Source organism: Tiliqua scincoides, chromosome 7, assembly GCF_035046505.1.
Source record: "Tiliqua scincoides isolate rTilSci1 chromosome 7, rTilSci1.hap2, whole genome shotgun sequence".
NCBI lineage: Eukaryota > Metazoa > Chordata > Lepidosauria > Squamata > Scincidae > Tiliqua > Tiliqua scincoides.
Window position 1 is genome coordinate 25613799 of NC_089827.1, and position 13428 is coordinate 25627226.

At 42.9% G+C, this 13428-nt stretch overlaps 1 protein-coding gene across 1 annotated transcript in view; it reads right to left on the bottom strand.

Moving 5' to 3' along the window:
- Positions 1 to 13428, bottom strand: part of RELN (reelin) — a 366138-nt gene that overhangs the window by 77345 nt on the left and 275365 nt on the right. The window contains exons 25-29 of the mRNA XM_066633734.1: positions 13031 to 13236; positions 11916 to 12087; positions 10248 to 10448; positions 4883 to 5118; positions 927 to 1084 (exon numbers count right to left, since the gene is read on the bottom strand). Coding sequence (XP_066489831.1) covers positions 927 to 1084; positions 4883 to 5118; positions 10248 to 10448; positions 11916 to 12087; positions 13031 to 13236 — 973 coding nt within the window. The remainder of the gene's footprint in view (positions 1 to 926; positions 1085 to 4882; positions 5119 to 10247; positions 10449 to 11915; positions 12088 to 13030; positions 13237 to 13428) is intronic.

The window sequence follows — 13428 nt, forward strand, 5'->3', positions numbered from 1 at the left end:
GTCCTCTGCTTCGCTAAACAGCCAATTACTGTGATTGACAATTTTCTGGGTGGGGAACATGCTCATAGACCTGGTTGCCTTAGACATGCACAATTAGTTTTGGACCGCAGTGCACTGCCACACAGTTACAAACTATCTAGTTGTTTTGCTCTTCCACCCCACCCCACCCCACCCAAAATATACAAACAGGAAAATGAATGAAATACCATCTCTTCTAACAGAAAAGTTGGTGGCCCTGTGTTGATCAGTTTGGAAGCAAAATAGGTTCACTGGTAAACAAAATGGAGGCTTCAGCATACCTGGAGGAATGCCAAGGTATGTAGAAGTTCAATTATTTCAACCTTGATCCCCTAAAAGGAGGACAAATTTGATGAGGACAGTGAATGCACTTCTCTGCGGCGTATACTGGCCCTTGGTCTGACTTTTTCAATGAAGGTAACTCTGGAATGGCTGGATGAAGTAGCTGGACGAACTGGACATTGATATTTGATCTAGTTTAATTGTTATATGAGTCCATGTATTATATACCATACGCTAAATAACTAAAATAAAAGCACTTCTCTGCAACCCTGGCAGAATGAGGGCACAACAAAGGTGCAAGCTCTAACTCTGCCCCTTAACAGCTGGAGCCTGGCCATCCAGAAAGATTCCCAACTCTCCTTCCTAGCTTAGGGGAAAGGCACAGAAAACTGCCTCACTGGTACCCAGGCACTGATAGATTTGCAAGACAAGGAGCCAGCACTCTGCCTCACAAGGGTCTTTGGACCTGGGAGCAAGACTCAATAGATTTTCCAACTCAAAGGAAGCACTGGGAAATCTTCCTTGCTAGCAACTAGGCCTGGAGATCCAATGCAACATTTTGCTGAAGGTCCCACTTGCTATATAGTGATATACACAGCAACCCTGTATATACCTTGATGTCTCACCTGTGTAGCCCAGGTCACAAAAACAGACTCCAGAGATACAATCTCCATGACCACTGCAGTAGTTAGGACACGGTTCTGAAATGTACACCCCATCTAAGCCAAAGGGAGGCACACTCTTTTGTGAACTGCTGTCTTGGATCCAGCGAAATCTGGTCTTACTGCATGGATAGTAAAATCAAAGGCAGGGCATTATTATTAACTGCTTAGACGAATCTACTGTATTTCATGTGTTCTCAAATTGATGCTTAAGAGTCAATACACATTGTTTTGTATAAGCTTTTGTGATCGCAAAAATAAACACTATATAAATACTACTTCCTGCTGCATATGCTACCATTACTATTTTGTCTTCTTGAGGTTACAGTCCTATGCTCACTTACCTGGGAGTAAGTCCTGTTAAAATCAATAGAACTTACTTCCAAGTAGACATTCATAGGATAGCGCTGCGTGTGTATGTTTCACACTGTCATTGTCTCCTTCTATTACATCCTAGTAACAGTAAATACCTGCAGCCCTGCATATCAAATATCAGGCTCTGTGCATAATATATCTGCCCACAATATTTATTTATCCATTTGTTTGTATGTGTACTTATTAAATAAACACACACGCAAATCTTAATACTGTGAACAAACAAAATCCCAGAGATCCAACCCCACCATGTGATGATGAACAAGTTAAAAAAAAGATATTCAAGGATGTTGAAAATGGGATGCTTATTAGTCTGATTCAGATGCTCTTCTTATTGAGTAAAGCAGAATCATGACCGCCCCTGCCCTTCCCTTCCCTTCCCTGCCCTGACCACAGGCCTGTAGGATATCCATATGTGAATGTAATATTTGCATAGAACCCACATTCCACACTAGCAAGCCCATATTGTAAAATCAGTATCTTACCCCAAAACCAGGAATTAACTGCATAATTCAATAGGCCTATAAATATTGGTTTTAAGTACATTGGCCCAATACAAACATTATATCAATGTCTGAGCATCTGGCGTGCCCAGAGGCAGGGCAGCCAGGTCCAAGGTCTGCCCCCCATTCTGCACATACCTTCTCCTCAGACTGTCTGAAGTGGGCATTTATGATCTGAAATTGTAGGACCCCAGAGAATGGTCTTATAGCACCTGATGCAGTATCATCCCTGAAGCTAAACAGATGTGGACCAAACTGATACATAGATGGAAAAACAAACTGGGAAATTCATGAACATCACTCTGCAGCTTGGAGACACTCAACATAATAAACGAATAGCCCTAAAGTGGACCAATGGAACTTACTTCCAAATGAATGTGTTTAGGATAGGGGTGTAAATCTGTCACAGGTACACACAACCTAGTTACCATGTTGACACATTAGGAGATACATAACAGTATCCCATCTGTTATGGCAACTGATGAATTTAATTATATTGATAAACATCCTTTTGGGGGGTGGGTGTTGCTTCTATGCTGCTGCCAATTCCCAATTATATAACAGAACATAATGCCAAACAGACGGCCACTACTGATTCAGTGTAGTTTGTGTTGGGCAAATCAACTCGTTAGTGTCAGATTTGTGTGACTTGGCACTTGCTTTTGTTGGTTAATTGAGGGGAAAATACTTAAACTACGGTACACACTGACTTTTTGATTTGTTCTTGTCATGAAGACACTGGCTCCCCTTGCTACACAGCAGGCCGTGCACTGTAAATATTTGTTAGGCATGTAACAGAAGGAGACAGTGACAGTGACAGTGGGAAACAGACACACAAGAAAACAAAATATCTTGGCCACATTGCCAGATAAAGAAGCGGGGAGGCAGGCAAAAAAAATCGGGGGACGAGCACACACACACATTTCCTGGATATGCCATACACTTTCTCTGGTAGTAGGCAAACATTTAAGCTATGTTTCTCTGACCTTCGATTCTGAAGTACTGCCACTGATATCAATGCAACTAGTTTGGGTGTAGGTGCTCAGGGATGTTTCTCTCTCTAAGGGCACAATCCAGATCTGTATTTGGGAGGGTGTAAGTCCCTTGCTCTGGCCCAGGAGGGTTGCAAACGTGCAGTAAGGCACATTTGTGCCTCCTCAGGAGGAAGCCAGGCCAGTGCTCAAAGAAGCGCCAGCCTGCGGAGGCCGACAAAAGCCTCCGTGCTGGCTTCCTTCTTGTTTGTTGTGTTGGCCCAGCCAGGCTGATGCAATGAAGAAAGGCAGGTGGGGAGGAGGCATTCCTGGGCAGGGGGAGGGAGGGCGGTGGGCGGCCACAGGGGCAGGTGGGCAGGGAGTGGGAGGCAGGGCTGGGATCCGGCAGTTATGCAAGATCCCCACCCCTGTTCCCAGACAGAATGGAGCGGCGTCTAGCTGCTCTGTTCTCCTCGGACGTGCGCCATCTCAAGAGGTGGTGCAAGTCTGAGATCTGTTGGGGACAGCAGCCCTTACCTAGAGGTAAGGAGAAATGTTTCCCTTTACCTCTGGCTGAGCTGCTTATGGCCACTATCCTGGGTTGGATACAGTGTAAGCCTCCTGGCTTGCCTGTTCCAGCGCAGGATAGGATTGCGCCCTAAATTAATCCCAGAAAGGAAAGGAAAGGCCTAATTTCATATAGGTATCTAGAATTGACTTAGGGTCCACTCTTAACCCACTTTCCTGTGCCAATGCAGTTGCAATGCAACCCTGAGATAAGGGCACAAATGCAGCACATACCCCATTGGCACAGCTGCATCAGTGCTGGAAAATTGGATACGATTTGGCCCTGTACAGCTCTGTTCCACTTGCTAGGCAAAATTCTCACAATGACATAAACCCCCAAAACACGCTTACATTGACCATTCACATGACCAAACAGCTTATACGAAGCCATACAAATAGGGCAGCAGCACCTTCTTTCGAATTTTCCTCCACGTGCTGAATGGATTGTTTATTTTTATTTTCACTTTTTTTTAAACCGCCTTTTCTCCAAGGAGCTCAGAGCATTGTTCCTTCCCTCCTTTTGCCCTCACAACAACCCTCTGGGGTAGGTTAGGCTGATAGTGACTGGCCCAAGCTCACTCAGGAAGCTTCATGGCTGAGCTTCGATTTGAACCTTCTAGCTCCAAGTCCAACACCAGAACCACTACACCATCCTCACTCTCTTGATTATCTTGTGTAGTAGAAAAGCATGAAAAGCAAAAGTCCCTTTCAGGTGCAGCCACGCCAATGGCTATTGCTGCAGCTTGTGCCAGATTGAATCTGGCTACTAGGACAATTCTACCAGTTGTTGTGTAGTGCAGGGTAGGAAATCTCTTGAATGGAATGCTTAGGGAATTTGGCTGAAATGAGAAAACAAGTTCTGTGCTTGGATTCTATTTGCATTTGTCCCAACCATATAAGTAAAAACTGCAATAACAGAAGTGGAAGCTTAAGACAGTTTCCAAATTAACATCTAAAAAGGGTCCTTTCTGTTTGCCTCTGGGAGCATAGTCTGGCTACACTTCTGCAATACCGCTTGAGTTTGCTCCACAGAGGGGTCTCCCTAACACACATCATCATCAGCCAATGACACGGCACATTACACAATAGCTCAAATGCCCTTCTGCTTCTTCTTCAGCCGGGAGCAACTGTTTATGAAATCAATCCTATGGAGATTGATCTCATTTTATTCACAGGACTTATCACTCTCTTGCCAGCCTTTCTGACCTAGTTGATCAGCCTAAAGAAAAAAAAGTAATACTAAGCAAACAGTATTTGTCCCAATGTGCTTTTTTTAAAAGCTGCAGTTTGCAGGGAGCATGCTTATAAGCTAAATTTAAAAATAAAATTCTGTGTCTGGTTTGTTTATAATGTCACCCAAATAAAATATTTTTTCTGGGGTTCCTTTAACAATATTGTAGTTCACAGTCTGGAAAAATAAGGACATTGCCAGATTATTATAGGCTATTTAAAAGAAGAAAAAAAAATCAAACCAGGGTGTACAATAAGTATATCACAACAGTACCTGGATGCGAGAGATCTTGGAATAACAATAGTAATTCTTGTCCACTCTTCAAAGTCTCCTGTGTAATACACGGTTGGCTCAGTCAGTTCTCGGGAACTTCCTTCACAGCCTTTGACTCCAGGAGATGCTGGGTAACAGCCCTCCTTCACTAGTGACCAGAACAGGCCAGCATCATGGGAATATTGGAGAAGGACTGGAGCAGAGCTACTGAACTGATCAGTGCAACCTATGTTCAACTGCAAAATAAATATATTAAATCTAAAATAAAAACAGTGACAAAGCAGGAGGAGGAGTAAATATCAGATCTGTACTTTTTAATGCCCATGCCTTCCTTCTAGCCATACATTAGTCAACCTACATCCATATCTCTCAAGATGCTTCCTGACACTTGAGAGTTTGGGTTGTTTTTTTTTTTTTTTTATTGTTGTGGTTGTATTTACTCATTGCACAGCTCATTAAAAGTTAGACCTATTCTTGGATAGGTGTAGAAGCAGGAAGTGTGGTCTGATGATTGAGCAGATGGTACTTCCTGAAGAGCTAAGCAGAAGAATGTATGGTTGTGTTTCTGGATGGGAGATGGAATGCCAGGCTGCGACAAGCTGCTGTATTAGTTGTGGCAGGATGGAGTTGCTAGTCAGCTGATTACCATAGCAAGAGTGTAGGAAAGTGTGTGAAGGCCAGGCGGTAAGAACAGAAACAACATTGAGGATCTGTCCAGGTCCATGATTTATGATCCATACTGAAGCCTAAGGGCATGAAGCCAGAAAAGATAATCACGTTATGAAGTCAACATCTGGTGACTGAGGGGTCTGTTGAATCTTCACAGAACATATTGTAAAAACCCCACTGAAAAATGCTTATGTAAGCCACCCATGTAAAAAAGCCCATGCCTGCCCATGTAACCACATAAACGGCCTGGGGCACTGATTCCACAAATGGCGTTGGTTTGGAGATACACATTTAATGCACTCAGTGGTTTTAGGATGGGCGACTGTCAAAATCCCACTGAAACTATGACATGTGCATCTCCAACACCAGAGCTGATGGCACCAGAGCTGATGCCATTTGTTTGAATCAGTGCCCCAAATATATCCCAAGTATATGTATAACATCCGAAGCACCAGAATGAATTTTTGTTGTTGTTTGATTTGTACTTAATATAATGACCAAAGTAAATTAGGATGAAATTATATGACTTTTTTTTTTTGTTGGTCTACACTGTTTTAGCATTGATATGTAAGGATTACGGGGTTGCTGTGCTAAATCTAGGAGTCCTGCATTTATTTCTAGAGGGTCATAGAGCTTATGGTCCAATCCTATGAGCTCACCATACCACTGGAACTCATGGTCTGGTGATGCAGCATGCTTTCTAGAGGTTGCAAAACATGACCTGCCATTTTGTGCAGCTGGGCCACCATTGCTGCAAGTGGTGAATGTCCACAGCCATGCATCAGCAGCCTCCTAAGAAATAATAAATGATCACCTCTTGAATGGGCTGCTGGTAGCTTTCTACAATGCACAGTTCACACATGTGTTTTTTCTGTTGTACTTTCAGCACTGCGTTGCAAACTTTCTTCATAACCTTTGCTCTGTGTAGTATATCAAAATAAGGTAAAACTATCTAAAGCAAGTGGTTTAATACTGAACAAGGTTCTCCTTTTGGTAACTACAGACTTATGTTCATAATGCCAGAAGGAGGTGGCTTGTCTTCAGTGATACACATTGCTGTTCTCTTTTGCACACACATACACATTGCTGTTCTCTTTTGCACCTACTGGGCACTTCTGTGTGAATGTGTGCACTGTTAACAGAGAGCAAGACAGCAGGATAGAGATATAAGGGGCAGGAGTACCCTCTTTCCCAAAGAGCTGCTGTCTTATACTGCTTGAAGAGACCTCAGTTGACTTTTATTTCAGTGTAGTATTAGCAGGGCTGTGATATTAATGTTAGCACTACTGTGACTCTACAGTACTTTGGAAAAGCAAATTAAAGTACTGTATTTTCAAAGTACACATGCAGATAAGCCCCATGAAAGTGATTTTAAGACAGTTTTATTAAAAAAAACTGCAGTGAACCAAAATGTATGTAATGGAAACTCTCAGTTTGTATAGCATTCATCACTCTAATGTCAAAGCAGAATTAGATTATTTTACAAATCCCGAGACTGCTTGCCAATGTCCCTATTTATAGAATGGTGGGAATTAAATTTGAAAAGCTGCCTGTAAACATATGATGTCTTTAATAATTCTGTTTGTAAATTATTCAGTGTCTGTATCCACCAATTATGTAAGGACCATGTATTTGTGGCTAGCTCATTAAAATTGTATTGCAGTTGACCGCTTGAATTCACAGTGGGATTTTATTATAAACTCAATAAAAATTTGATTAGGATCCAGAAACAACAGCCTGTAGGAGCAAATAAACTTTCTTTGGAATCTATGGGTCAGTTTCACTATTACAAGACAGGTGAGACTGTCATCCACTCATCCTGATTCCATCGGTTGCTGTTCAGTAGCACTTAAAATGCTGAGATTTTGTGGAATAGGCAGTCATCACAGTTATTTTCAGCATGGTGTTACCAGTGTTGCCTTTTCTCCATAATTTCCCTTCAAAACTTCATCAAACGTATCTTGAACTAGTCCTCAATTTCTTTGAAAGTTATTGGATTTGGTTTCATCTTCATCAAAGTTGTCCTGAGCACTTTCCAGTTCTGCCCAATACTTTAATAGAGCCATGACCCCTGCCTTGAGCAGAAGCTGAATTTTACCCTGAAGAGAAGGGAGCAGTTGGTTTGGAAGGGCTAGCCTTGGACCTAATCCCAGGTCTCAATACCAGACCTGTGTCTGCCACAGGGAGTGGTTTTAAGCCAATTGAACCAATTGCTTCCAATAGGGCCCTGTATATCAAGCGCCCCTTGCTAGGGAAAAAAATAAAAGCAATATTTTTACTAAATTATTTTGCAGTCACTAAAACAAATGGTTTTGTAACTATTTACTTTTCAAAGGTAATCTACGCATTTTGCTTGTTTATTCATAGGCTTAAAAGTATGCAATTTTATATTAAAACGGGCTTAGATCCATTTGGTCCATTAATTCACATGCACTTTTTAAGTGCACATGTTGATTGCTTTCCATTCTAGAGATATAACAGACATTATACAGATATAAGGAGATATACGTAGATTCCATTATAGAATATAAAGTCTAAAATCCATTTTATTGATATCTCTAGGATTCTACAGCTCTTAGCTGTGAACCTGGGCTCCTGATAAAAAAAGAGTGTTTCCAATTGGGCCCCACAGTTCCTAAGACAACCCTGGTCTGCCAGCCAGGAGATCCCAGAGTAAAGACACTGCCAAAGCCAGATCTCCTTAAGGAACTATCTTTCCCACATCCAGTGTAACACTGCACATCATCACTAGCAATGGGCCCAGAGGAATTCAACAGAGCAAAGAAGACTTGCCAGACTCAGGGTCAGAGGGTTGCCTCATTCAATCTTTCTGCTCTCTATTCAGGGAGTTGGCATATGGGGGAAAGTCTGTTTCTTGAGCTATTTAAAAGTCATTTCTGCCCAATGTTGCATATACACAACAGGAATAAAATGTATACACCTGTGGGCTGGACAGAAATGGACTAAGCCTTCATTTCCTACTCTGGACCCTATCAGGAAAAAAAAAATTGTTCACTTGGAGCTGTCCAGGGTTCTGTAATTCTACCGTGCTCAGCAGGCTTCTACTTGGAGGACAGTACAGGATAGTTTTTCTGGTCCAGCCACTTTTTTCTTCTACACAATGTGGTGGTTCCTTTTATTAATTCATTTTTGGGATTTTTTTTGTCCCAGCTTTTTTGACTTTGTGTTGGTAGTTTATAAATGCTTAAACAAACAATCAAACAAAAACCCATAACATATATTTTAAAAATATCACAATAAAAGTCAGTTACAATACAAGAAAACAGTGATTCGACACTGCAGACAAGCTGAAATGTTGTCTGGGAAGGTATCAGAGACAACCAACATTTTCAGAACATAACCCTGGACCTTACACTTTTAATATATGTGTGTACGTATGGATGCATGTATGTGTGTGAGTCCTTTGTCCCACCACCAGCTGAAGGTGCAGGAACCAGTTGGATGGCTGTTGGATTGTTTCTAAGATTAATCAAGAGATGGATGAGAACCTGTGGAAGTGTGAAACCTTCCCTTTGTCTTTCAAAATGTATTTTTCCCAGCTCAGGAGTCCAGGGAATTGGCTAGAGGAGAGGTTCTCAAACTCGCAGGGAGTTTGAAGACTGCAGTAAGTGCCTGCGTGGGAGCAGGGAATGCAGTGGGGGCAGGGAGAAGGCCCGGGGGGGGGGTACAGGGACTGGCATGCACTTACCAGTCCCTGCTGCAGCCTCCCGGGGGTGCAGAGAGTCCTGTGCAACCCTCTGCAGGGCTCCCCAACCCTCAGAAAGTGAAAGTGGAGCAATCATGCTCCACCTCCGCAAAACCGGAAGTGGAGCACAATTGCTCCGCTTTCACTTTCTAAGACATGGGGAGCCCTGCAGAGAGTTGCACAGGGCTCCCCACACCCCCGGGAGGCTGCTGCAGGGACTGATGTCCCTGTGCCCGTGTCAGCGACATGATCCTGGGGATTGTGACACTGCCTCCCCCCTGCCCCCACCCCTTAAGGGGAGAGAGTCCAGGGTCCACAGGCTGGGGCGTCACGACACCCCAATTTGAGAAGCCCTGGGCTAGAGTCATAAACCATTAAATCTGCCATTCCTGCAGGATTTGAAGCTGGAATTCTTTATTTCCACTTCGGACACATGAATTCCTCATGAAAACCGCATTAAGCAATAAACAAGCTCCATTCAAATCTGGAGCACTGAATTCCAGAGATCAAATATGGGGGTTGGAGGAACAGGTTATTACATTATCCAAATGCAAGATCAGAACTGTGGTCTTCCTAGCCTTGAGGATCTCTGGCTTCCTGCCAACAGTCCTTCCAACAGTCTGGCTCTTGCTCTCCAGGCCAGCACCACATACTTGTTTTGAAATGTGAGTCTCTTCTATGCTTTGAACCAAACCAAAATAATCAGAAATAAAATACTGACCACATAGCATTACTGTAACAAACAACATGGCATACTAGGACTCACCTATGGGACAAGGAGATGTTGTTTAAAATGTGTATATTTGGGTACAATATGATTAAAGAGGCTAAGCAAAGGGTTTACTATAAATGTCAGAGGCTATAACTGAGTTATAGCAAACTTTCATTTTTTGGATACTTTACTTAGATGTTTTGGAATCGCAAACATTAACAGTTATAAGTGCCTGAGTGAATTAGTGCCCTCTCAATTTAAACTGTAATAAAGTATACCTTGAACTGAAGGACATATCCTGGTTTCAGTGTCAAATCCCGTGTCACTGCAAAGCGATCACCATCTGATTTCCCAAATAGCATTGCTGATGGAGTGGCAGAACAAAAAGTTTCATTTTTGGGCATCCCTTCATTAGCTAACATCAGCCACACACTGAGCTGGTTCATGGGGTAATCAAATGCTGGCTTCTCATAAAAGTTCTATTGAAAATGGAAGCAACACAAAAACAATTCCATATTAAGATTAATGTAGAAGGACTTGTGCAGTCAGTAGAAACTCTTTTTTCATACAAACAGTATGCAGGGGTACATGGTCAGCATTGGAACCATGGCAGGACCAAAATTCTACTGCCCCACCAACCATCTATGTGGCTTTTGTGTCTCCCATGTGCTATATTAAAAAGGGGGGTGGAAAACCAGGCCATATGACACATGAATCAACTCAAATGGAAAGCATTGCACTTGAGTTGATCTGAAAATTCTGCCTATGACGCTATGAGCCAGAATGGTGCGGTTGTTTTAGTGTTAGACTTAGAGCTGAATGATCCACGATCAAATCCCTGCTAAGCTGTGAAGATTTCTGAGTGACCTTGGGCTAGTCACTATCTCAGCCTCACCCAGTGCACAGGGTTGTTGTGAGGACAAAATTAGGGAAGAAACCATGTACACCACATCTGAACTCCTTGGAGTGGTATAAAAAGGTGAAAAAAAATAAAACAATTCATTACCTGATCTTGTGGTCATCAAGTGGGGAATGTTTCTGTTTGAACCAGCCCTAACTTTTTAGGGTTCCCCTCCCCCCATGATCAAAATGTGCAGGATTAGCATGATAACACCAGAGCTACACAAGGGAGCCCACTGCTTCCAGCTTGTCAGTTTCACCTCTACTCTTGGCAACCTCTGCGCATAATTCTCTTAGCTTGTGCAATATGTTGCACGCAGAACCGTTGTTGGCATCCTTCAGTCTCGGAAGACTATGGTATCGCGCTCTGAATGGCGGATCTGGAACAGAGTGTCCTCTCTAGTGCGCGAAGCCTGGGGAAAGTAGATATGGAGGACAGACTGTTTCCCATGCAGCAAATCCCCCCTCTCCACGTCACTGAAATGGTCCAATGGAAAGGCAGAGGCCAATACGGTTGGTTCCAGCGGCGTTGCAGGAGTTGCCAGAACGTGACTGTGTTCAGCCATGAACTGCCTCAGGGACTCTGGCTCCGGATTTTGCCTCGAGGTTGACTCTTGAAGCCTTTTCCATAACTGGATGTAGCCATAAGCCAGTGGAGGTTTGGGATCAGAGTTTTCCTTCTCTCAGATGAGCTGCCTTCCCAGGCTAACGAGTCCCATCTACCCGGTGGCTGTTTAGTTGCCTCTTACGACAAGTACAGCCAAACTGAGGGCCTATTCTTATCCCCAGCCCCCAGGGGAGCACGCAGAACCACAGCCAAATGTATGACTTTGCCCATCCAGACACAAACAATATTTTTCCTGATGGATATTAGATTGAATAGAATTGGATACAAGGAGCATCTGGGATGTTTGTCTCCACCACCACAACTACAATATCTGCATTTGAAACTAAATTTGGGAGATTTCCATAGTGTCTGTAGTTGCAACAAGGCTAACAGAACATCTATTTTGACAAGAAACTTCTTATCTGGCATCATTTCTTACCTGAGGTAAAGTTGGGTTAACAACAGGGATGATCTGCTTCAGTTTTTCTGACAGAATGATGATGTCATCAATGGCCCACTGGTCGTACCCTTCCCCTGAAAATACTGGTTGCCACCATCGGAATCTGGTGCAGGAAGTCTTTGCAGCAGGGGGAAGCTCAAGGTAAACAAACCTAGTAGCAAAGATTTTCAAAATGTCTAAAAGGGACACGTAATATATTGTGGAGCAAATGCCACATGCAATGTGTTCTTGTATTAACATTTCTTCAGTAGCTCACTATTAACTTTTTCATGTCACTTGGGGTAGCACAAATGTGATTTGAGTTAGCATTTTAAAGAGAATAATTATTTTGGGCATCAGACCATTTAAATCACTGCTTGAATTGCTTTTAATTTAACAATTTATAGCAGAGTTTCACATTATTTCTTGAGTTTATCTACTGTAACCCAAAATTTTCATGGGATTACTGTGGTGAGATGGCATTGCAGGTTGGTCAGACTGGGCACTGGCCAAGGGCCAGAGCATCCATAAGCAGGTGTTTTGCAAATTGAGGCAGCACCTTAAGTCTGATTACAAAAATCTAAGGTCATAGTATGACTTGAGACTTTCATAAAGATGTATGCAACTTCCACACAGACTTAGAAAAATACAGAGTCAAAATGTGACTCTATACTTTTGTAAGTGAGGTGCTGCCTTAACTCACAGAGCAGCTCTGTTTTCTGGGGTAGCAGCATGTTTTCTGGGGAGCTCCACTCTCCCCCCCCCCCAGACACAAACTATAGGCTGAATCTTCCCAAGTGGTCTCTAGGAGGGGAGGCAGGCACATCTAAACCCAGCCCTGGCCAGCCGCTGGCCAGGTCATCTGGGGTGGGGATAGTTGGGAACCACAAACATAGGTGCAGTAGAGAGAAACTCTGCCTGCCAGCCCTTGTTGCCAAGCCAAGCCCTCAGTAAGGTGGAGCCTTGAGAAGCACATGCACATGTAGGGACCCAGGCAGAGTCCTCGCTTAAGTGCCCAGATCACCCTAATGTTGACAAAGTTATTATTGTACTGTCAATACATGCAGCAATATGCATTCACAAACTACACATTTTACCATGGACTGAATGGATACCTGGGTTTGCTGAAGTCAGAGAAGTACATTTCTGCCAATAGATGCCAGTTGATACCTCCATTGTTGCTGTATTGTAGTAGCACACCTTCTTCTCTGCTGTCTGGTTTGTTGCAAGAAGAACTCTCCCCACCTATCTGAATATAAAACTGGACAAAATCTACCCATGTGGTGTCCAAGTCCCAGCTCACCAGCTGCCTCTTTCCAGCCTGTGGTATACATAAAACAAGGAGACAAAAAACAAATGAACAAACAATAACAGAAAACAAGTATACTGAGATAACTGCCTACTGTGAAGAAAAAATAGATTTATTCTATATCTCATATGTATAAGGCATTTAATGCAATTAAACTTGAACAGAATAAAAAGATTACAGGTGGACCTGTGTTATCCGCAGGTA